Source organism: Petaurus breviceps, unplaced genomic scaffold (genome assembly GCF_028583685.1).
Source record: "Petaurus breviceps papuanus isolate PSGF00001 unplaced genomic scaffold, PetGlider_PUasm1.0 685, whole genome shotgun sequence".
Taxonomy (NCBI): Eukaryota; Metazoa; Chordata; class Mammalia; order Diprotodontia; family Petauridae; genus Petaurus; species Petaurus breviceps.
Window position 1 is genome coordinate 6,234,699 of NW_027186455.1, and position 26,058 is coordinate 6,260,756.

Genomic DNA, 26,058 nt, shown 5'->3' on the forward strand with positions numbered 1-26,058 from the left:
GAAGTCAGGAGGACCTGAGTTCAAATCCGGCCTCAGACACTTAACACTTACTAGCCATGTGACCTTGGGCAAGTCACTTAACCCTAATTGTCCTCCAAAAAGCAAAAAACAAAACAAAACAAAAAGTGTTGGGGATACAAAAAAGAAACAAAAGACAGTTCTGACTCTGAAGGAACTCACAATCTAATGGAGAAGATAGCATGCAAACAAATATATACAAAGCAAGCTACATATAGGATAAGTAGGAAATAATTAAGGGAGGGAAAGCACTGGAATTAAGAAGTGTTAAGGAAGACTTCTTATAGAAGGTGAGATTTTAGTTGGTACATATGAGGGAGATCAGTAGTTGGTGTGGAAGAGGGAGAGCATTCCAGGCATGGGAGACAGCTTGAGAAAATGCCCTGAAAACTTCTGGTCCAATTAGAACTGTGGGCAGAGGAGGGCTGATCCAGATCCCTCTCCCCCTTCCCCTGGACCTAGGGTCAGAGTTGCTACTTGCCCAACTTTCTTGGGGAGGGGTATATGAGGAGTTAGGCAGAGCAGCAATCCAGGGTTGTAGATGGACTTTGCCATTATGTATTTCCTAACTATTTAATGGTGTAAAACTGTGCTGCTGTTATTAGGTTCTTATCTTTTTTTTTAAACTGTCATTGAAGACATTTTTGAGCATTGTGCCTCTAACTCATTTTCTCCATAAGTCCTGTGGTTTTTATTGCTTTATTTTGCATAGTATGATACATCTGGAGAATGTATATGACACTTGACTTTGTACTAGACATTCTATTATTAAATCTTATAAAAAGGAAGGAATTAAAATCAAATCTTACCAGCACCAAACCAGTTTTACCAGGCAATAAGGGAAATATCAGATAGCTTTGCTGTTTTAGGGAAAGTTGGTACTTTAAGGTGCTTCCAATTGCTTTCTCTTTATTGACCTTTTTTATACCAATGATCTGAAACAGAATAGATTATAAAATCTGTGATGTATAACTTGTATACATAAGTAGTACAGCTTAATATAATCTATTAAAATAGAACAGTGGTTTTTATATTAAAATAAATGTGCTTGTTTCCTCGATTTATAGAAGTAATCAAATTACTTGATAACATTCAACTAGTGACTTAATTTCTTATTGATTTACATTTTTCTTGAAGAAAATGCCCATTGAATTTATTACAATTTACAAATCTGTGAGGTTTGTTTGTTAAATTTCCTTAAGTATAATGATGTCATGTCTAAAAAGACCTTAGACAAGGAGCTTTTAACCTGGGATACATGGACACCCCAGCCTCAAGCGTTCCTGGATAATTTATAGGGGATCTCTCTGACTTTGTATGGGGGAATTGCATATTTATTTATAATTACATATATATTACATATAACCTCTAACTGAAGACAAATTAAAATGAATTTGGTGTTATCTCAAAGTTTTATTACTATCCCCATGAGTCTGTAGTATACCATTTCTCTCTCTCTCTCTCTCTCTCTCTCTCTCTCTCTCTCTGTGTCACTGTCTCTCTCTCTCATATATAGACACAAACACACACTTCTTTTAAACACAAGTTTAACAGGGAAATTTACCAGACAATAATTTTAGAGAGACACTAGCTTTTGTAAAATCTGTTTAATGTAGCTCACTTTAATTCTCAAACAGGTTGAGTCATTTATTTTGGACCAAGAAGATCTGGATAACCCAGTGCTTAAAACAACATCAGAGTTATTCTTATCGAGTGCAGCAGAAGGGACAGATTTACGCACAGTGGATCCAGAGACGCAAGCAAGATTAGAAGCATTGTTGGAAGCAGCAGGTACTTTATTTGCATTCTTATGTTATCCTTGCCAAGTATTTTTTCACTTTATGTACATATAAACTGTTAGCTATCTATATAGAATTGAGTAAACTTTTTCAGTCATTAAGAATATGTTCAGATTTGTTAACTTGAACATAGAAAGTTCCAAGTTTAAAAAATGAAAGGTATTATGAAACTTCAATACCTCAAATTTCAATTAGTGACTACTGGGTTTACCTTTTTTCAGTAATAGTATAAAGTGCTATTATACTAATTGCAAACTACTTTCCTATCAACAGTTCATAAAATAAAAATAACGTGGAAGACAAAATGTGAATTAATTAAATTTGTGAATCCTTGATTTTGATTTATAGAATCCCATATGTATCCATGTATAATTATGATAAATTGTATTTACCTTAGAATAAATTAACATAAAATAAAACAAATTTTAATAGCTCTATAAGTGATGCTAAGTAAGCATAAAAATATGAAAAAAAATAGACAAGGATATCTAGGAACACAGAGTTTGAAGTAAAAGTCAACAAGAGTAGACTTGTATCTTCTGACTTTAAAACATTACGAAACAAATATCTAAATCCTCTGATACTTGGTTTAAAAAAGGGAGAGACAGACAAACCCATGAAACAGAATAGAGATTTCAGGCATGGGATCAAAATATACAAAAGACGAATGTTTGATCAACCTATGTAAAATAAAAGATGGGAAAAGGATTAATCTTTTAATAAGTATTGAGAAAACTGATTAGCAGCCTGACAGAAAATAGATTTAGTCTCATAGCTTACATATAGCAGAGTAAAATCTACATGGCTTATAGACTCTTTGTTTTAAAACCTGTAACAAAAATAGAAGAAAATAGAATAGCATATCTATATCACTTCTGGAGGGAAGGTAAGTATCTATTAAATGGAAGAAATTATTGAGGACACGATAAATGGTCTTGATTACATAAAAAGAAAACCATTCCGTGTGATGGAAAATAACATTGTATGAAAAATACATAACAAAAACTTCTCAGTTTTCAGAAGGAAATATATGAAGTAGTCAAAGGCAAGACCTAGTCTCCAGTGCATACTTGATCAAAGGATAGAAGTATAAATTTATAAGTGAGGAATAAGTAGTCCTTTTTAAAAAATATCATCTTTGACAATAAAGAAATGAAAATTCAAACAGCCTTGAAGCATCACCTCATGCAAATTAAATTATTTTTTGAAGAAATAAAATTAATTGCTGGCATTATAGGGAATAAGTACACTCATACTTTTGGATAAAATCATAACCTGAGATTTTTTTTTTTAACAAGCAATCTAGCAGCACTCCACAAACATTACAAAAAATAACAGTAATCCATCCCACTGCCAGGAATGTAGCCATAGAATGTTCTTTTAAAAAAGAAAAAAAAAGTATCTGCTAAAATATATTTATCTCAGTACTTTGTCAGTGTGAAAAAACTGTGTGTGTGTGTGTGTGTGTGTGTGTAATAGTAATTGGGCAGCTAGGTAGCTCAGTGGATAGAGTGCTGGGTCTGGAGTCAGAAAAACTTATATCTTTGTGAGTTCACATATGACCTCAAACACTTACTAGCTGTATGACCCTGGACAAGCCACTTCTCCCTGGTTGCCTTAGTTTCCTCATCTATAAAATGAGTTGGAAAAGGAATGACAACCTACTCCAGTATCTGCCAAGAAAACCCCAAATGAGGCCGCAAAGGGTTGAGACTCAACAGAACAATAGCAAAAATAATAGGAACATGTAAATATCTGAATACATTGTTATGTTAATGTAATAGAATAATACAACTTTATAAAACAAGCACAACACAGTAAGATAGTTACTGTGAGGAATATAAAGAAATCTAGAAAGACCTTAACGAAATAATATAGAGTATAAAAATCAGCACCAGAAGAACAGATTACATGCTAATAATGATGGGATAAGATGAAAGTTGTACAGAAATGGATGGACAAATGATGAAAGCTTATTTAGATCCAGAGAGAGATTTCCAACAAATTGATATTTATGTCATTTATGTTAAAATTAATTTTTTTCAAATGCATATAGTTATAAAGCAAGTATAATTCCTTTTATTAATGTCAAGTTGATTATAAACCATAAAAAAGATACAAAGGGCTTTGTAAAACTACCAAAAAGCCCCAGAACCCTTAAAAAATGAGGTAAGGTAAAAAGAAAAATGTATTAAATATAGGAAGCTTGCTTTTTTTTTCTTTTTGAAGGGGAGAAGGTAGGGCAATTGGGGTTAAGTGACTTGCCCAAGGTCACACGGCTAGTTTTTGTGTTAAGTATCTGAGGCTGAATTTGAACTTGAGTCCTCCTGAATCCAGGGCTGGTGCCTTTATTCACTGAGCCACCTAGCTGCCCCAAGGAAGCCTGCTTCTTAAAGACAATGCACACTTATCAGTTTTTAATTGTATTTTAACAACTCTCCTTGATTATTTTCTATAAGAATCTTCCATCAAGTTAAAAGACAAGCTTTCTTTAGAGGTTACCTATTCAAGTAAAAATTAAAGTCTTTTATGCCCTATACACATAATGGTCTCATTTATATATTTTATTTTACTTTTTTTTAAAAGAAAGAATATGATGTATAACAGAAGGAAATTTTATAGCTGCTTATCTCTTTCTGAGAGTCTCTAGAACATGATTAATGCTCTAGGTATACCTTACCTAATGTCTTTAGTTCCATGAAAAAAAAGCTGTTAGGTAAAATGTCATTATAGCAGGCAGTTACATAGGAACAACTTTTTTTAAATAGACAATTCACTGAAAAATACTATATTTACAACTTGACATTAGGTTTTGGTTATTATGTATTGTAAAATATTATTTGTCAGAGAAACCTAATGGAAAAGGAAAAATCCTTGGTTTTCCAATATAGGATGATATAGTGGGAAAAATACTAGACTTGTTGGAGAACTGAGTTCAAATCTCAGCTCCAAAATTTAATAGCTGTGTGATTGAGCAGGTAGCTTAACCCTTTTGTGTTTCAGTCCCTTCTTCTTTCAAATAGTGGTGATACTTGTATGATTTGCTGCACAGGGTCCTTGTGAAAAAGGGACTTTATAAACATCAAAATGCTGATATATAGCACAGTTCTTGGCTTGGCCAAATAATGATGAAGTGTAAGTAAGGTATAAAGGGGAAAAATTTAGAGGTATTTTCATAAGATTATAGGAAATGAGTCAGTAGTAAAACGTGCATTTGTTTGGGATCTCATTTATGTATTAACTATATTATTATGAAAAAGCACAGGCAAGATTGTAGCAAGAATGATTTTCTGATTGTGGTTTCTCTGACGAATTAGAGGATGGCTCTAAATTGGATCTTTAAAACTAGTCTGAATAGAGCATTTTAATTTGATTACCATACTTGTAGTTTGGGGCTTAGTTAAAAAAATGTAAATTAGAAAAGATTTTGTGGTGACTATTTACTTTAGATCTATTACAACAAATGGGCTAAAACTGTAAGTGAAATAGCTTAATTCCTGCTTTGTCGCTTTAGTTGAGGATAAATGTGAGGCACAGAAAACTTCATCTTTTTATAGAGTGATTTTGAAACACTGACTATGAGATGGGATCTAGCTAAAAATTATTAGTATTAATAAATCTAGCAGTTGTACCCCATCAAAAGTAAAGACAAACTTATTCAAAGTGATGGAAACCATCAAAATGGTGACTCCAATATAGAAAACAGTTATGATTAGTGCTTTCCATTTTGTCTGCTGGTGTGTTTAAATATATTCCTTACAGAACAAATTTTAACGTGAAGATCATTATTGAATTCTATTTAAAATAGATTTAATTACTGAGGTTTTAAAAAGGCCTCTATAACAAGGCATTTTCACCAAAAGACTATCTCATGGAGTAAATCTAAACAATAGAATTGTTGTGAGCATACGCATCATTATGGATAATGCAGGAAAATGTTTCTGACCTAGTTATGCCCAAGTTTTTATCTTGTCAAGTTGATGCTGAATCCTCTTGAGAAGTAGGTGACTTTGCATGAAATTTTGTGCTTGGAGATACTTGCCTTCCCTTTGACAGATAACCACTTGGTTTTATTTACTTGTGGGGCGGGGGGGGCAGCGTTTATACAGCCTCTCCAGGAAGGTAGATCAGGTTTTGGCTGAACTCCAGCGATGGAGGTCTAGACTAGGGACAGACTGTTACAATTTTCGGGAGCATTTATACCTGTCTGGAAGGTTTCTAGGAAGCTAGATCAGCTTTGGAGTTGACCCTCGTGTTTCAGGTCTTCTCTAAGGTGGAAATGGGGATCTAATTCATCTCAGACTGAATCCAGAAAACCAAAAACCTTGTGCTTTTCCTACTTGGCTCATAGTCTCAGAAAAATACCTGAATAATTCACCTTTTAGTGAGAGGGGCTGCTGGCCTATTTTGATGCAAAGATCAGAACTCATGAGATCATTTAGTAACATGCTCACTTGTGTGTTGATTTGTTTCTTATTCAGGATGTTAAGCAGAATCTTGGGGAGTTTTTTATTAGCCATATAGGAACGTGTCATAAGTATGTCACTTTTGTCAGCAGGTCTCCACTAAAGTCCTACTTCGATGCCTCATTGTGGCCTACAGGTGACCCTGGGTTCTTGAAGGTTATGCTAGCAGAGCGCAAGCTCCGGCAGGTCCTACCAAGCTGGAAAGGCTTCAAGTATGGGCCCTTTGAATGGACTCTATATCTGTCATCCATGGACCAACCTAGCTAAGTTCGAAGAGGCTCATCACCAGAAGGTTGGACACCAGGTGATGAATTTTTTGGCTACAGCAATTCATGAAACAGTCTATTAAGGTATGGAGGGGTTGCAATATGCATAGGCAGAGGGAATTCCACCCACACTAATAGAATCATGCATCTTTTGAAGTATTGAAGTATGTCAGCAGGCACCATGAAAAGAGACATCTTAACTCTACATTCAAACAATTATGTTATTGTAAAATCCACTTCAAAAATTCATAGGATTATAGATCTAGAGCTGAAAAGAATCTCAGAGGTTATCTATCTAGTCCCATATCTTCTTCCATTTGAAAAGTTTTGATAATAAAATATTTGTTATCTACTTAAAGAATCTTATGGATAGTTAGATGTAGCCTTTCAGCTTAGATTTTATTTAAGAATAATATAACCTTATATTTTGAAATATAAATAATTTTTAAAATTCATGAAGAGTTATACTTTATTCAAGACACTCTTCTCCACATAGGCAGAATCATTTGATAATGAAAACAGTCTTGAAAATTAAAGTTTAGCAATACCTGCTTTTAAAATTGTGGCAGATACTGAGCTTAGATGCAGAAAAGATAAAATGTTGAAAAATGTCATTGCTGAGGCAGTTAGCACCAATATTTAGAATGCCAACTATTAATACTTCATTACTTCAATGGATCTTATTGATGTGGGTATTTTATTGAAGGATGCAGATTACAACCCATCCATGCCTTCTCATCCTGTTCAGTTCTTGTCCATGTTATTTATGGAAATAAATTCTGCTGAGAGGATCTACCCAGTGTGGAGGCAAAGAGGCCTTCCCTCTAGGTCTTCAGCGTATTCTGGGTACTATGGGCCATCCATCTTTTATTCCTTGATCTTGATACATGACCATCCCACCTTCCTTTCTCATCGTACATTTCCTGGATGACCTTTTACACTACTACTTGTGTACAAGTGACCCTGGTTTTACCTGATTTGCAGCCATACAACATCGTAGAGAAAAAGAGATGTTTGTTTTATTTAATTTTTGGTCAAGGAGCATCTTGAGTGCATTGAAAGAAAGCACTGTGTATTTCTTCCAAATGTAATCTGTTCTGTTCTTTTCTTTTTGTTCAGTTCTGGACCCAACTCATTGTCCATTTGCAGTGCCTTTCTAAGAGATGTACTAATGAACTGACTTAATGTTTGTTCATCTAATTGCATGTCTGGACAATAGGTATTTTTTCATCCCTTGGCCATTTCTGAATAGATTATTAGGCCCATCTCTTCATCTTATGGATTTTGTTGAAGACTATCTGTACTAGTATTTTGGGCCCTGGTATAACAGAGTTTTGTACAAATAGTAGAATCTGCAGGACCACAGCATTGAAAATAGTGAAGAATATCCTCTCTGATAGTGAAAAACATCTTTAGTGAGCATGTATCCCCTTGTTATGTGCCTCACTTAATAGGATAAATGGTCATTGAACAAAATTGCCTCTGGTTATACCTACCAAGGAATCTTATATCAAAAAGTGATCTACGATAGTTTGATTTAAATGTATTTTATATACATAATCTTACTTGAGTCTGACAACAACCCTGAAAGTTGCAGCCGTAAATCTATTATTATTCCCAAGTTTAGTCTGAGAGCTTGTTGAATTGTCTGTGGCGTCAAAGCTAGTAAGTGTCACAGGCTGAATTTGACCCCATGTTTTTCAAGCTCAAAGTCCAGTACTCTATCTACTTGCCAAACTGCCTTTTAGCCTATGAATGGAAAGAAAGGAAGGAAACTAACTTTTGTTACTAAATTAGCTTTGCAAAATATCTCATTTGATCTTCACAAAAATCCTGTGAATAAGGTGCTATATATTATCCCCATTTTACTGTTGAGGAAACTGAGACAAGCCTGTTAAGTGACTTGCCAAGGGGGGTTACACAGATAGTCAGTGGCTGAGGCTAGCTTTGAACTCGGATTTTCCTGCCTCAGGGCCCAATATTGTATCCAAAATGCTACCTAGCTATGTGGAAGATACTTTGTTGGAGGAAGACATTGAATGCATTTTGCCTTACAGGTGCAAACACTTTTTAAAAAAAAATCATAAACACCATGGGATCTTGTTTTCTATACTTTTTCATCAATTATGTGACTGTGAAGATATAGTCTGCTACAGAAAATGGTTTGTGAAAGTATATTTATTCTCTTCTCATATTTGCCTCAAGGATACCATTAACATATGTGTAGATCATTCTTTTAAAGATCTTCTGGAGATTAGAAAATATACCTATGGATCAATAGTTACTGACATCCTCATTTACCTTTTATGACTAATAATATAGACATTCTCCCCTCCCCCCTGCCCCAGTCATTTGGTATTTTCTTCTTTTGAGGTCTTGAAAATTGATTCCCCAATGCCTTCAAAATTATGTTTCATACAACAGAGATTTGATTCATACTTAGTCTAGTCTATCTACTTTAATTACTTTATCTAAATGTTATTTCCATTTTCTTAAGTGTTTAGTAAGTCATCTTTTTTTTTTTTTTTTGGCCTTTCGGAGGGCAATAGGGGTTAAGTAACTTGCCCAATGTTACATGGCTAGTTTTTTGGTGTGTGTTAAGTGTCTGAGGCCAGATCTGAACCCAGGTCCTCCTGATTCCAGGGCCAGCACTTTACTCACTGCCCCACCTAGCCGCCCCATAAGTCGTTATTTTCAAAGGTGATGATTCTCCTGCCCACAATGTGAACAGATTTTTCCATTTTCTTTCTGTTATCCTCCCTTTAATTTTATTTAGGAGCTTCTGAGATAATCTGGTTCACACCAAACTTTCTGCAGATTTATTTTTTACTTCATTACTTTTCCTTGTTTTGTGAGGTGATACTGTTCATAGTCTTCTATGAACTTCTGCTGTAGTGAATCTTTACTAATTTATGTTCTAAATTAGCACACTCTAGTCTTTACAAATCTTTCTGCTTGGCAGTGAGGTCAGTTGTTGGTTACAGAGGCTGTTTGGTTCTTTTGGTCACCTTTGTGATTACTGTTCTACATTTCTGTAAGAAAAGGTGGCAGTAAATCTGAGGTTTTACCTTTTTTATTAACCATTTAAAAAAAAAAATCACCACCTGCTTTGAATAGACCAAATTTGAACTGTTGTAATTGCATAGTCTCTTTTCATTTTTGAACTTCAAAATTTATTATTGTTTTTCACATTTGCTTTAGTTGATAATCTGATTATACATAGTTCAGTTGAAATAATTCAGTAATTTATCAGTGAGCAAGCAACCAGTCTTTTTCTGTATATTAAAATATGGTCAATTTCTTTTTTTGTGTGTCATATTACTCAGTGTTTGCCATGTCTGGAAGAAAGCATTCAGTATAGTATGGGCACCAGGCTTCTGAGTTCACCTGCTTGGCCTCTTTGATTTCATAATCTCAAACTATACTCCTTCGCTCTGGTCATCTTTGCATTCATGTTATCTAAGTTTGAAGATATATTCTAACTTGATCTGGTGGATCTTGGCACATTTTTGTTTTATTTCTCTTTTACTCTGCCTTCTCAACAGTTTGCATATAAGCTTCAACCATTTTTATAATGGTCATTGTTGCTTATGTTCATCACGTGCACTGCATAGTGAAATAACCATATTCCATGAATGATGTTTATTGCCTTTGTATGCATGATGAAGCCTACTCTGCCAGCTGCTTTATTTGCTTTTCCAAGACCTAGTGAGCCATCCTTCCTTTTTAGCTTCTTCTTCCTTATCTCTTCTTTCATTTGTAGTAAGAATGTCAATATTGATATTCTAAACATATGAATATTGATGTTGTTCAGCTCTTCCAGTAGTATCTCATTTAATTCATTAAGTCATTGAATAGACTCATATTAGGTTACTTAGAGTTAAATTTTTTTAGGTGAATCGAAAGCTATTTGAATCTTAGCATTCTCTGCCTTCTTTTCTGCCACAGCACTGTAGAGTGAACAGGGATTGCATAGGATTGAAGGTTCATTTCTTTATTTTAATTTGTTTCCTGGGTTGCCATAGCCAAATAATTCCTGTCATGTAGTGCCAGCCTACTTGTGATGAACATCTTTATATTTGGCTAATCTCTCGATGTAGTTCATTACTGGGATTATACTTGGAGCCTTTCTAGTTTGATAGAGATAGAGTTCACACTCTCCTGGCATATTCTCTAAATATCCAGTCACCTCCAAATCATGCTGAGGCATCAGAGGACTATCAGGGAAATAAAATATCAACTAATTCTCCAAAATTGTCCCTTTTTTACTGTAAGAAAAGAGTTTGGTGATGATGAGAGGGATTTTGAAGAAGTAGCAAGGCAAAGGCTATTGGAAGAAAAATCATTTTATAGAAATTTCTTGTCTTGACAATTCTTAGGTAATTTGAGAGGACCACATTAATTAGATAAAAGTGACAGATGAAAAATGACTAGTTAGTTATAGGTGACACAAAATAACTTTGTGGGTACAGTGGATAAGTTTTATTGAAGACAAATGGAAATTTAATATTTAAAATCAAAACTATATTCATTCAACAGACATTTTTTGAGGTGCCTGCTGTGCACCATTTTGATCAGCCAGCTAGTTTTTGTCAGTCAGAGACAACAAGTTCTGTGTGCAAGCAATATATCAGTTCCTTTGAAAGTAATGAAGCCATTATAAACAAGTGTAGATAAAAGACAATAAATGAGATGGCTAAGTCTAATGTTTATGCTAAGGGCAGTTTTAGAGATGAAAGGTCAAATGGAATTGTTTTGGATATGTACACGAGTTGGAAATCCAAGTTTGAATAGTAGATCAAGTGTTTCCAAAACATCAAGCACATTAGTTAATTTTGGTAAAGAAAGAACATGGCAGTAGGACAGAAGTAGGAAAAGCCTCAAGCAAAGCCTTTTCATAGATGACTAAATAAAAAATACTTTAGGGCTCTCTCAATTGCCTACTTTTATGGAGCTAGGTGATGGAGGTGTGATCATGAAATAAGATACTGTCCTTGCAGGAGCTTATAACAGTAGAAAATAGGATAAATATATAAAAGATGTATGTGTGTGTATTCCATCCATTTGGAAGGTAATATATAATATGCATATTGTATACACACAAGCATACATACATATGTAAGTATAATGTGCATTTGTCTATGATAAATACATAAAAGTAGTAAAAAAAAAAAAACTATGTGACTCAAAGAAGAGGGGTATTGGTATTTGTTATTGAGAAGGCTTATGCAGGACTCAGGCTGAAGGGAGCTCACATTCATCACAGACCCCAATCCTTAGGTCACTGGGGATGTAGAGGATTTGTTCCAAGGGGGCCTCATATCCATACTGATCCTGAGACTCAAGATTCAGAAGTACTGGGGGTCCTGTGTTGCTTCATGCAGATTGGGAGGTGAGCTCCATGTGTGTAGGAAATCTTCTGAATGTGTCTTGCTCCTCTATCTTGGGATGAGGCTAAAAGGCTGGTGCTGAGTGTTGTTGTTTTTTTTAACTTTTAATTTTTTTATGAATTTTTGCTGCACATCAACAAATGAATATTCCCATACATGTGAAGAAAAAGATTGCATATAAAACCACAGATCTCTATTAGGTATACCTTGAGTTTTTTAAAAAGTATGTAATAAGTTTAGCAAATTAATTCCAAAGCTGATGTACTTGTCTGTCTCCCCCTAAACTTCATTCTATTCTTTTTTTAGTCTTTCTGTTTTCTTTTGTGTTTCTTAAATGTTTAATTGATTCTCTTTGCTTTCTTTTTTTGGCATCATTATCACTATCCCACCCTTCCTCTGCCTAAAAAACAAAATAAAGCCCTCCCTTGAAACAAATAAGCATAGTCAAGCAAAATAAAGGCAGACATTGACAATGTCTGAAAATATGTGTCATTATCTCTCTGACAGTGGATAAGAAGAATGTTTCATCATCAGTCTTCTGTAATTATGGTAGGTTATGGCATTGATCAGAATTCCTAAGTCTTTCAAAGTTTATTTCTTTTATAGTATCATAGTCATTATATAAATTGCCTTACTGGTTTTTTATTTGTTTGTTTGTTTTTTGCTTTTTGGAGGGGGAAGGTAGGGCAATTGAGGTTAAGTGACTTGCCTAAGGTCACACAGCTAGTTTTTTGTGTTAAGTGTCTGAGGCTGGATTTGAACTCAGGTCCTCCTGACTCCAGGGCCAGTGCTGTATTCATTGCGCCACCTAACTGCCCCAGACTTACTGTTTCTGATCATTTCATAAGCTTATGTAAGTTCTAACAGATTTATCTGAATCTCTCCCATTCTTTATTATTTCTCAGCAATATTCTGTCACATTCATAAACCATAATTTGTTCAGCTATTTCCCACCTAAGAAGCACCTCCTTAGTTTTCTGTTCTTTGGTATACTCTAGTATACCAAAGTGTTACTGTGAATATTTCCATACACATAGATACTTTTCCTCTTTATTTGATCTCATATAGATATATAGAAATAGATATAGGCCTATTGCCAGGCCACAAGGCACTCATAGTTTATAATGACTTTGAGTATAATTCCAAATTGCATTCCAGAATGACAACTAATTCACAACTCCATGGACAACAGTGCATTTGGTTTTTAAAAATTCCTTGTAAAGAATTCTGGACTTAACAAACACCAAAGATGCTTATTTCCATATACAACATAGAATAGAAAAAGAAGATTGTATGTGAAGCTGTGAGTCTGTGTTATACACAGCTTGCTTTTCTCTTTAATGGTATAATAAAATTCAGAATGTTATTTTCAAAGCTGATTTGCTTGTCTATACAACAGGGCATTAACATGCCTGGCTACTTTAGGTAGAAGATCAGAGTTGTTTTAACAGTAGAAAAACTAGAATTTAAGAATACTACAAAGGACCAAGCTTCATCAGTTGATGTGCTATTTTTTTTTAATCTACAAAGCAAATAAAATCCAGTAGGATGTAAATTTTTTTGTTTCAAAGTAAATTTATTTTTTACTTCAAAATTTTATGTACTTAGTTCTTTTTATTAGTAATGTAGAGAATTTTTTTTCCCATATGGTTAATAGCTTTCATTTCTGCTTTTGAGAACTGCTCATTCATATCATTTGACCATTTATCTGTGGAGAATGCTATGCAAATTTAGCCTAACATTCAGGAGCCTCCTCATCTGCCACTGCTGGGGTCTCAGAACTATAAGAGATTCTGGTCCATAGGGAACCTGAGAACAGTTATCAAAGGGGATTAATATAATTCAAAGCTGCCAAACCTTCAAGGTATATGAGATACTAAAAGGACTCCTTCAAAAGAGATTCATGCATGTCACAGATCTTGTGTCTCAGGAAACCTAAGGTACCTGAGGGCCTGTGATTATGAAGTCTCTGAGTTGTTTCATGTCTGCTTTGGTGGGCCTCATTCCCCACTTTCTTGGAGGTGGTGCTAAATGATAGTTTTGAAGCATAGATTCAGCTTCATTGGGAGACTAGAACATTTTTTCATTGACTTAAGTGCGTATATTGAACTCTGCTCCATCTGTACTCTCATCTCATTTCTACTCTATTTCTCTCTGTTTTGGAATAACTAGCCAGGAAAACTTAAACCCACTGCCCTGTACTACTCTGTGCTCAAACATCACAGGACCTTTGTATCTTTTCCTCATTTTGTGGTGGATGAACTGCCTAGGCCTGGTCCCCCCTGTTCCTGTGATTCAGAAAAAAAATATTTCTTTTTCATGCTTCTCCCCATATTGTTGTCAACCTTTGGCCTACTTATCTACACTTTTCCTCCTCTGTCCTTCTGTTCTTTTGAACCCTCTGAACCTCCCTTCTGTTATTAACAGATTTTGTTTCATCGTGGATCTCCTTTATTTCTTCATCTTTCCATTTCCTTGTACTCAGGAAAATCTGGCTCTCTCCAGAAGATACTTTATTCCTGTTCACCATTCTTCTAGATACACTTTTTCTCATGCCTCTGGATTCACTGAGCTAGGATGAGTAAGAGTAAATTTCAAATATTCTGAGAAGGGGTCTGTAGGCTTCTTTAGACTGCCAGAAGGGTCCATGACACTAAACAGATTAAGAATATCTACTCTAGATCATTCTCACTCACTCTCAAGGAGTTCATCACCTGATTCATATTCTTCCTACTCACCTTAGCCCTTGCCCTCATACTTAAAGAACTTTCATATTCTCTTGAACACTTCAGCCTCCCAGTTCATCAGTCTAGTCAGTGTCTATAACCTACATCTTCACTCTGTCTTAGCCACCCATTGGGATTGAATGTTCAGACCATCTGTCTATCACCTGTAACTGCTCCATGATCCAGAGCTCTGAAATTCTAATTTCCTGTCCCTTACACTACCCCTCTGCCTCAGTCCTCCTCAATGTATACTTGGTCCTAACTATGACTTTGTGTTTTCCCAAGTTCAAAACTTCTATCTGGCCTCACTTTACTTCACAGTTTTGATTCTGTGATTATCTGGCTTATTTATACACTGTCATCTACCTTGCGCTCTTTCCTGTTTTGCCCTACCAAATCCCAACTTAGCATCTGTTTTTTCTGTTCCTACTTGATTACTTTGGAATGCTGCTGGACAAAGTTAAGTAACTGTGCTAATTATAAATTTGTCACGTTAATTCAACTGACTCTCACTGCTATAAGGCAATCCTTTTTATTTTTCCCTTACTTTCTATAATGCATCCTGTTGCAACTGTTCCAAACCTCCCTTTCTCCACCTATAGCATCTCTCATCTCATCAGAAGGCTTTAACTCCTACTTTCTGAGAAATTGTCATGAGCTTTCTCCAAAACATTTCTCATATCCACTTGTTTTTCCATATTTATACAGCCAGCACCTTGGTTCTGGCCCTCATAACCTCTTGGCTAAATTAGAATGACCTAATTGGTTTTCTTGCTTCAAGAAGGTTCTTTCTGCTTGGTCTTACCCTGTACCCAGCCATCAAAGTAATTTTCCTTTTTTTTTAAGCAATCGGGGTTAAGTAAGTAACTTGCTCAACGATACACAGCGGGTTATTTCTGGGCGTGGTGCTGAGTATCTGAGCCCGGATTTGATCCAGGTCATCCTGACACTGGAGCCGGTGCTCTTACTCGCTGTGCTACCTGGCCACCCCCAAAGTAATTTTCCTTAAGCACAAATCTGTCACCCCTCAAAACCTCAAATTCCTGTGGCTTCCTACTGCCTCTATGGTCAAACATAAACTCTTTTTGTTTAAATTTTAAAGCCCTTAACCTGGCTCCAGCCTGTCTTTCTAGCCTCATTGTATATTTTACTCCATGCCACACACTGTGAGCAGCCATACTGGCCCTTCTGTCTTCTACACATATGATGCTTCATCTCCTATCTCCATGCTTTTGCACAAGCAGTTTCCCATGTCTTTAATATACTTGCTCTTTTTTTTCTGTCTCATAGAATCTCTATTTCAAGATCCAGCTCAAGTAACACCTTCTGTTGAAGCCTTTCTTGATCTCCCCCTCCCCCAGTGGTGGTACCCTTTCTCCCAAACTACTTTGTATTCATATTTATTTTATATGTATGTACTTTTCTCCTCCATTGGAATGTAATCCCTGAAGTTAGGAATTAGTTCCTTTTTTTTTTGTATCTCCAGCACCTAGCACATAATAGGTACTTTAAAACTATGTAGTGATTTGTTTTCCTTTATACTGCATCCCCTAGTCTTTCTTCCTTTTATTCATACTTTTAGGTGGCACCTCTTACACAAAGCCTTCTCTTCATACCCTTCACCCTCAGTAGAATGGAAGCTGCTTTAGGGTGAGGGACTGTTTTATAATTGTCATTGTATCCCCAATACCTAGTACATTGTCTTCCATGTTGTCAGTGCTTAATCAGGATTTGTTGAATTGAATTTAGTGTTTATCATAAATTTTAACCATGAGTGCTCAGCAAATACCTGCCACAGCTGTATTGAATCAATTTTCTTTTTTTTTTTCTGTAAAGAAATTAACACCTTTTGTGAAATAATTATTTTAATTTAAAACAATAAGACAGCAGTTGTGGTTTGGGAAATACCCCTAATTTGAAATAATTTGTGTGTCTGCAATCAAATAGCTTTTTCCTATCAAAATATAGTCAATTTCATTTAATTACCATAGGACCTATTTAGAGTATCATTTCTTATTTGAATCTTTTGAGATTATGAATAAGCAGAAAAAATGCCTATGTGAGTCATACAGTCCATGGTGTGCTAAATAAATTTCAGGTAGTTTGGCCTGTCATAGGATTTAGTGGAATCTGCTCTTATCTCCTTTTATATATAAAACATGGGTAAGTCACCAGGAATTTGATCATAGAGATAGGTGCCACTCTTTCTAAACCTACTTTGTAGTGGTACACTGAATATTGTTTTTGCCTGATACATCAAACAAATTGGCATCATTATTTATTAGTCAAGGACAATTTAGCCTTCAGTTTTCCCTCTGTGTTTGGATACATGAAAATTTTAGTGACCACCTGCTAACTGGTTCTGCAGTCTTTAAACATTGGGTTCAGTTAATCACTGGAGACTGTTACTGTTATTTCAAGAATTTCAGTACTAATGTTGAAGATAATAGTATAGATAGTTAAGGTTTATAGTCATCCATTCAGTATGTTTTTTTTTAATTTTTCATGTACTACCTTCAAATCTTATAGTAGGCACTCAATGGCATATTATCTCCCATTAGTTTATAAAGCGACATCTATTATAGTACATACTTAAAGTTAGTAGCTAGTATATATAATCACAACTTGTTAATTTTGTTCACTGCAATTTTAAAATTAAATATCAGAACATAGTGTTTAGCCATACCTGCTTATTATTCTTTAGATGATCAGTAGTTAATGTTTGAATTTTTAAATTTAAGCTGAATTTCTTTTTCTTTGCATTTGTCTCTGGTTGCATCCTAGAAGATTAAGACTTAATTGTGAGTTTAGTGGAACTTAACTCATTTGTCCCGAAACATTTGGACAAGTTTAATACAAGGCAACATACGGGGTAAAGTACAAATACAAAGTCTAGAATAGGAAGTGATGATTTCATGGTGCAATGAAAAAAGCACTAGATTTGGAGTTAGGGAGCCTGGACTACAGTCCTGGTTCTGCCATTTACTGTCTGGATGATCTTGAGCAGGACGTATAACCCCTCTGGGCCTAATTTTCCTGATCTGTGAAATGAAGGTTGGATTAAATTGGTGATATGTTATATGCATTTTAATGGTGAGTAGATTTTTTTTTTCAGACTTAGGGAATTGTTGGATGTCAGTTGTTTAGAGTTTTGTTTTTTCATATCTCCCAAGATGGAAGAATATCATCACCATAGTGTAATAGTTGATTTTTTTTTTAAGGTAATATCAAAAAGTAGTACTAGTAGGAGAACCATAGATAAACTGTTAGGTTAGACCGTTTCCAGTGAAAATAACCTGTTTATTTGTTAACCAGTATTCTCAGTGTCAGAGAGTATAGGTTGGTTTGCCAGGTTTGAGTGCCATGGAAAACGCTGGGAGAAAATAGGAGACAGGATGGATAAAGTAAAAGGGAGGTCTGTGTTGAATAGATGGTGCTACATGTAGCCCAGAAGGTGTTTACACATCACATTTTACCAAAAGATGGAGAGTTTGGTAGTTTGTGTCCTATTGCCACAGAGCAGTTCCTATTGGATTGGTATTAAAAGGTAGGACCATTTGGACCTTGGCCTCTTTTTCTATCCCCAGTGCTTAGTACATAATAGGTACTTAATATGTGTTACTTGACTGACTGACCAAGTGGAATCCCATCCTGCAAATCTTTTGGATTTTTCTATTCTATGTAAAGAATGCTTTTTATGTTTGTATTTCACCTTATAAGGAATGCCATCCATTTGAATGAGTGAAAAGGTTTAAAGGTTTCCTATAAACTTTGTGCATCCTTGGGGGTGCAAATACTAGGCATTTGGCAAATAACCTATGTTGTTTTCTGATGGTTTAAATTTGGTAGAAGACTAGTATGATACCTATCATAAAGATGACCACACAAAGAAAGGTATTAGATCCATTTTCCTGAAGCCATATAAAATTAGTGACAAAGCTGGGTTTTTAGTAGCTTCTGTATGCTGATATTCAGTTTAGTACTCATTAAACTATGCCACCTTTTAAGACAAAGATCTTTGAGGAGAAACATTCTGCCTAATAAGGAACCCTTGGCATACTATCTGGCATTAGTTTATAAAGCCACTTCTATTATAGTACATATTTAAAGTTAGTAGCTAGTATATATAATCACAACTTGTATAATTTTGTTCACTGCAATTTTAAAATTAAATACCAAAACATAGTGTTTAACCATACCTGCTTGCTAGTCTTTAGATGATCAATAGTTAATGTTTGAATTTTTAAAACTAAGCTTAATTTCTTTTTCTTTGATTTGTCTCTGATTGCATACTTAATACAAAAATAATGAAAGGTAATTCTAAAATCATTTCAGCTCAACTCATATTTTATGAGTCTCAGTGTCCTCTCTTTTTGAATGGAGAAGGGTGAGCTTAGGTATCTGAGAGGACTATATGTCAGCATCTTAAGTCCATGAAAAATCAAGTACTTATTTTAAAATTTCTCTCCACTCTTCCTTGCACATACACCACCCTCAACATACTTGCAAAGTGAAGGATTTTATTTTTCTTAAACAACTTTTTTAACATAATTTATCACTAAATTTTAGTTTAAATAATAAATCCAGTAGCTTGAGTTTTTTAAACATAATCACCTGAAAACAAGTAGTTTAGACTAAAATATGCTGTCTTGTTTTGAACTTTATTCTGCTTTGTTTGTAAGTCATACTTTCAAATTTTATAAAGTCAGATTGTCGAATGTCATTTACTAGCATGTTTACAAATTATTTGGGACTAATCATGCATGTGGCTGAAATTTTAAAATTGTGCATCTTTGTGTGATTTTTTTTTTCGTACTAACCCATTTGATGAACATACTCTGAAGGAATTGGTAAATTGTCAACTGCCGATGGTAAAGCCTTCGCAGATCCTGAGGTGCTCCGAAGACTGACTTCTTCTGTCAGCTGTGCGTTGGATGAAGCTGCTGCTGCTTTGACACGAATGAGAGCAGAGAACAGTCATAATGCAGGACAAGTGGACAAGTATGTATTTAATAACTGGAGAGTAGTAAAGTTTTTCTTGTGTGCGATTTCTAGGAACAATTGTTTCCTTTAAACATTTTATTTATTTGGGAAGAACCAGTAGGCTTTAGCTTGAAATGTTGCTGTAATTTTAACTTTGTTAACTTATTGAGTGCTTACTCTATTTAGGCACTGTGGTGGAAACAAATATGAGTAGAGTACCATCCTTTCCTTCAAGGGAAGTTACCTTTCTAGCTGTTAGCAGTTTTATATTGATTTGTCTCTTAGATTCTAAATAGATCCTCCTGTATGTGTACTGATATTTCAGCTAGTGAATGAATTGTATTGTTTGAGTAGGAAGAAAAATAGAAATACACATTAAAGTAATTCACCTATTTCTACTTTGTTTTAAAATAAACGTTTTTAAGAGTCTGGAGTTTTTTTTGTTTTAATAACTGAATCTTTTTTTAAACTTTGAACCATTTGTATATAACAGCTTATAATAATTCAGTAGCAGAGGTTTAGAAACTTTTTTTTTTTTTGCTTTTTGGAGGGCAGTTGGGGTTAAGTAACTTGCCCAAGATTACACGGCTAGTTTTTTTGTGTGGGTGTTAAGTGTCTGAGGCCAGAACTGAACTCGGGTCCTCCTAACTCCGGGGCCAGCACTTTATTCACTGTGCCACCTAGCAGCCCCGTTTTAGAAACTTTTTAAAAAATATTTTTGACTGTTTAGTGTTGTCTTGTCCTTAGCACATTATAGTATTATGGACTTTAGCAATTATTTATTGAACATTTCTTTATCCTTTGATTTTGTTTTTTAGTCGCAGTTTGGCAGAAGCTTGCTCAGATGGGGATGTGAATGCTGTCCGCAAATTGCTAGATGAAGGAAGAAGTGTGAATGAGCACACTGAAGAAGGAGAAAGTTTGCTCTGTTTGGCCTGTTCAGCAGGATACTATGAATTGGCACAAGTAAGTGGAAGTTAGGAGGATTTTGGCATTCTTTTTTAATGTTTTATTTTAAGAAGAAATATAACTAGAGGAACTAGCTTTGTTTCATTAATACTAGTGAAATCAGTTATTTTTACATATGGCTAGTCATTCATATTCTTCTCACCCAAATATTATGCAGGCCCAATGCATATGAATAAATAAGAGAGTTAAGAAGCATGTTATATAGAATTTAGAGGGAAGGAAGGTGTACAGTTTTTTTGTTCTTTTTTTTGAGGGGGGAACGCAGGGCAATTGGGGTTGTGACTTGTCTGAGGTCATATGGCTAGTAAGTGTTAAATGTCTGAGGCTGGATTTGAACTCAGGTCCTCCTGACTCCAGGGCCTGTGTACTATTCACTGTGCCACCTAGCCACTCCAGATTGTACAGTTTTTAAACTGTTGGAGGATAAGAGTAATTTATCTTCATTTAGAATAAATTTTGTTTTAATTTTCTCCTAGCAGTATAGAAGCTAGCCACTTAAAAAGTCTACTCAACCACATAGTAGCTTTTACACATACACATTTGTACTCTTTAAATAGTTTGGTGGGAAGAGCATTGAACATGGACACTGAAGACAGATTGCTTCCTTTTATGGGTAAAAAGTGCTATGTTAGAGTGAATTTGACAGCTTTGAATAGCAGACATTGATAGAGTCTTTAGCACTTATATGTGCCAGGCAGAAGTCCAGAGAGTGAGGCAAGCAGGGTTTGAAATGATTGTAACTAGAGTTCCTCAAGAAGTGTTCGTCTGAACAAGGCAGTGATCAGGCAATCAGTAGTATGGGCCTCAGGGTGTAGGCTTCTCCAGGATGGGAAGACAGGAGGTAGAGACAATCAGTTTAAAAACCAACAAACATAATTTATTCTATTCCTTGGATTTATTTATTAAAGGAAAAATATTGCCCCAGTTTTTATGGATTCAGCAAAAATGGTATGAACTCTAGTAGTTATGAGCTCACATGACTATTTTTGAATGCCTTTTTTTTTTTAAAGGTGTTGCTTGCTATGCATGCAAATGTTGAAGATCGAGGGAATAAAGGAGACATAACTCCACTAATGGCAGCTGCTAGTGGAGGCTATGTAGACATTGTGAAGCTGTTGCTTGTTCATTGTGCAGATGTCAATGCCCAGTCTTCAACAGGTATGTATTATCAAAGCATATATAGCATAATTGACAAAAAACAAATCAATATTTATTACAATTCTATTTTTGTAGAGTTCCAGATTTTGTTAATAGTTTTTATTTTAATAATTCAGAAATCAGTTTAAGGATATTCTTGTTTTTTTTTCTTTTTGGAGGGGGGAAAGCAGGGCAATTGGGGTTAAGTAACTTGCCCAAGGTCACACAGCTAGTAAGTGTTAAGTGTCCTCCAGACTCCAGGGCCGGTACTCTATTCACTGTGACACCTAGCTGCCCCTATTCTTGCTTTTTAAATAACTAAAATGTTTCCTTTGCGTTTTTACAGTAGTGGTGACCCATATGCCACCTAGTGCCCCTTGTCATTTAACTGTACTTGTTCCCACGGTGGCTACTTGAAATTAAAGTTTTGTATAGAAATAATAGAGTTAACCTTATAAAAATCATTCTCTTGAAACCAATTAAAAAAGCAATAAACATTTATTTAGTGCTTATTGTGTGTCCAGTGCTATGCTAGACCCTATTGAGGATAAATAATTTTAAGAAATGATTCTTAAAATCAAGCAGTTATTATAGTTTAAGACATTAGACTAATTTTTGTGAAATCATCAGAGAAAAGTTAAATAGAAATGAAGTTAGGAAATTACAATATCAAGTGCTATATAGTATGGTATGAATAAAAAATGGCTGCTACTAAGAAAATAGCCTTGTGGGGCACCTAGGTGGCTCAGTGAATAGAGCACCAGTCCTGGAGTCAGAAGGACCTGAGTTCAAATCTGGCATCAGACACTTGACACACTAGCTGTGTGACCTTGGACAAGTCATTTAACCCCAAATGCCTTGCCTTTACCCCCTCCAAAAAAAAAAGAAAAAGAAAATAGCTTTCATAAAGCCATTCATTTTTTTTCCTGCTACCTAGTTTTTACTGCCTCTAGTTAATACAAAGAAAGTTGAGGGTGATCCTTCTAGAAGTTTAAGGAGGTGGAATGTTTTTCTCGGCTGTGGTTGTGATTAGTATAGTTTAATTGCAATTTTTCATCTTTTTTCCCTGATTTGTTAGGAAACACAGCACTAACTTATGCTTGTGCTGGGGGATTTGTGGACATTGTGAAAGTGCTGCTGAAAGCAGGAGCTAATATAGAGGATCACAATGAAAACGGACATACCCCCTTAATGGAAGCAGCAAGTGCTGGTCATGTGGAAGTTGCTAGAGTTCTTCTGGAGTATGGGGCAGGCATCAACACTCACTCAAATGAATTCAAAGAGAGTGCACTTACACTTGCATGTTATAAAGGTAGGTGCTACTGTATATTACATGTCAGGGTGAGTGGTGGCAGGGTTTTTAATATCAAAAATTAGAATATCCCAGCTAGACACGATATGTGATGCTGCTTATAGTCTTTGTTCTGTGGTGGCTATGATTAGAATTAATTTTTGTTATTTTTTTCAACCTACTTTTAAAATTCTCTAATATCAAGTTTGATTTTTATGTTTACTGATTTCATATGAGTTAACTTATCAAAGTATGGTTCTTTGTTATATCATAGAGTACCTTTACTTTGATCTAAAAAAAAAAAATCCCTTGATAAGCTTTGAGATCCATGATGTGAATAATCAGATTTAGAAGATTGCCATTGTTTTAAATGGAATTCTATAGAAGTTACTTTTTTTACCTTTTTTGTTTATGGTACAATTTGAGCTGTTAACCATTTTAACAAATATACATGGTCAAGCAAAACAAGTTTCCTCGTTGACCCTGTCTGAAAACTATGTCTCATTATGTACCCTGTGTCCACTTTTCTCTCAGGAAGGTAGAGGGGAGGTGAGCTTCATGATAAAAGTCCTCTGAAATCATGGTTGGTGGTCATTGCACTGAGCAGAATTTTTAAGTCTTTCAAAGTTGTTTGTTTTTACAGTGTTGTGTAGTGTATAAATTGTTCTTGTTTTATACTTCCCTCTATTAGTTCATCCCAAGTCTTCTCAGTTTTCACTGAAAACCATCTGTTTCATCATTTCTTCTGACATAATAGTATTTCATTACATTCATATATTTTAATTTGTTCAGCTATTCCTCAATTGGTAAGCACTCCTTTTGTTTCTAGTTCTTTGGTACTACAAAAAGAGCAGCTATGAATATTTTTGTACAGATAGACCCTTTCGTCATTCTTTGATTTCTTTGGGATATGAGCCTACGTATTTGTGATACTATTGGATCAAAGTTAGTCTAGTACCTTTTTGAGCATAGTTCCAAATTATATTTCAAAATGGTCTGACCAATTTGTAGCGCTACCTACAGTCCCTTGATATATACTTGTTTTTCTGCAGCTGTCTTTTCTCTAGCAAATGTCATTTTCATTTTTTGATCAGTTTTGCCAATTTGAATGGGTATGAGGTGAAACCACAGAGTTGCTTTAATTTACTTTAATTTAATTTCCCTGATTCTGATTTGAAGCATTTTTTTGTATGACTATTCAGTAGCTTTGATTTCTTTCTTTAAAAACTGACCATATCCTTTGATAGTTTATCAGTTGGAGAGCATGACTCTTACTGTTATATATCTTTGAATGGCCTTAGTTTTCATATTTAATTTAAATATTTCCAACGTGATAAATGAGTGAATCAAAGAAAGCATCAAAACATGAAGAATGCTGTTACTTCTTGAATTGTGAGCAAGACTTTAAAGAAAAACCCACTATCAGTGCTTGTCACCTTTAATAAAATCTTGTCCTTGGTGTTTCAGTTTTTGACTGTAAAAGGAGTATTTTACAAGCTTTCATGGTCATGAAAGAAAATTATGGAACACCTTAATACATACTTTGACAGTTATTTCTTTTGAAGCATTGTTTTAAAATATTGTGTATTTTTTTTGAAGGGCATTTAGATATGGTTCGTTTTCTGCTTGAAGCTGGTGCAGATCAAGAACACAAAACTGATGAGATGCACACAGCTCTAATGGAGGCCTGCATGGTAATGATTTTTTAGTTGAATTAACTTAAGCTTTTTGAGGGGAGAAGAGAATCTTTCAGGATTTAGGAAACAAACTTTAGTTTCTAAAATTTGTTACTTTAGTTCTAAGCAAAGAGTCAATTCAGTACCCATAAGTGGTTGGCAGTTTATAAGTGAAGTGCCAATTCTGGCCTGCTTGTTTATTTGGTTTTTTTGTTTGTTTGTTTTCTTGAGCAAAGAATGATTTTGACATTTTAAAATACAATGACACTTTATTTTAAAATGTAAAAATCATTCTCAGCTTCGTGGGTACAAAAGAAGCTGGCACAGATGAATCAAGGAAGAGATCAGTGGCACAACTAACCCTAGAATCATTGCTATATTTAGGTTCATAAAATAGTATGTTTTGGGTTGGGGCAGGAGTTAGCAGATTAACTTTTCTGATTAATCAAGCATTGACTATAATCTAAGCAATTGATAAAAATCACTTTTATTTTTTCATAAGATTAGAATCCTATAAACATTTTTTAAAATCCCTTGAAACTTAGAGTTAGGTTTCCAAGGCCCTGTGTTCTTGCTGGAATTGTACTCAAAGTATGTTGTTAGAAAGTTATTTTGTTTTTTAAATTACTACTTATTCTGTTTCTTTGTAATTTATTATGATAGAAGGCCAGAAGCCATGTTTGCTGATATGGGGAGAAGGATAGTCAATGCATTTTTTAAAATCTTTATTTTTCTTTTTAGTCAGAAATTTAATTGACTATAAAGGATTTACATGAAATAATTCTTAGTTAAAATTTATTATTTTAATTGTCTTGTGCAGTTTTCTTGCACTGGGTCTTTAGGTGCAGTTGACTTCATTTTGGCTAAAATTCAATTCAATTTGCAAATATTGATTAAAAGTTTATTGAGCTAGCCACTAAGAAAAGAAGTTACTAAGTTTAAATACATGGTTTCTACTCTTCATGCAGTTTATAGGCTAGAGATTAATAAAAACTTATGCAGAAGTGTATAATAGGATACCCACATGTAAAACATAGCATCTACAGTAATCATAGTACATTTGAGCAGGAGTTTAAAGCTATTACAAAATAGGAGGGAAAAATTAGAATCTGAAGGAGAGAAAATTGTAAGGAGAAAGTTGGAAAATGGAATATCAGTGTCAAAACATTTTATCACCAATTGCCATTATCTAAGCAGATTTGCTTAAGGTGCAATTGATTACAAGTGATTAATACTTTAATTTTATATGTATTTGAGAAATAGAGTTAATCTATAAGTAAGATTTGTCCCATAGCAGCAGACTTGTTTGTTTCATCAAGGGAAATGTACAGGACTGC

At 34.8% G+C, this 26,058-nt stretch overlaps 1 protein-coding gene across 8 annotated transcripts in view; it reads left to right on the forward strand.

The window, feature by feature from the left end:
* The window catches only part of ANKHD1 (ankyrin repeat and KH domain containing 1), a 126,490-nt gene that overhangs the window by 28,440 nt on the left and 71,992 nt on the right, over positions 1-26,058 (forward strand). For all 8 annotated transcript variants that reach the window (XM_069104366.1, XM_069104361.1, XM_069104362.1 and 5 more), the window contains exons 2-7: positions 1,656-1,809; positions 19,510-19,666; positions 20,467-20,614; positions 21,628-21,775; positions 22,833-23,066; positions 24,645-24,739. In XM_069104366.1, the coding sequence (XP_068960467.1) occupies positions 1,656-1,809; positions 19,510-19,666; positions 20,467-20,614; positions 21,628-21,775; positions 22,833-23,066; positions 24,645-24,739 (936 nt within the window). The remainder of the gene's footprint in view (positions 1-1,655; positions 1,810-19,509; positions 19,667-20,466; positions 20,615-21,627; positions 21,776-22,832; positions 23,067-24,644; positions 24,740-26,058) is intronic.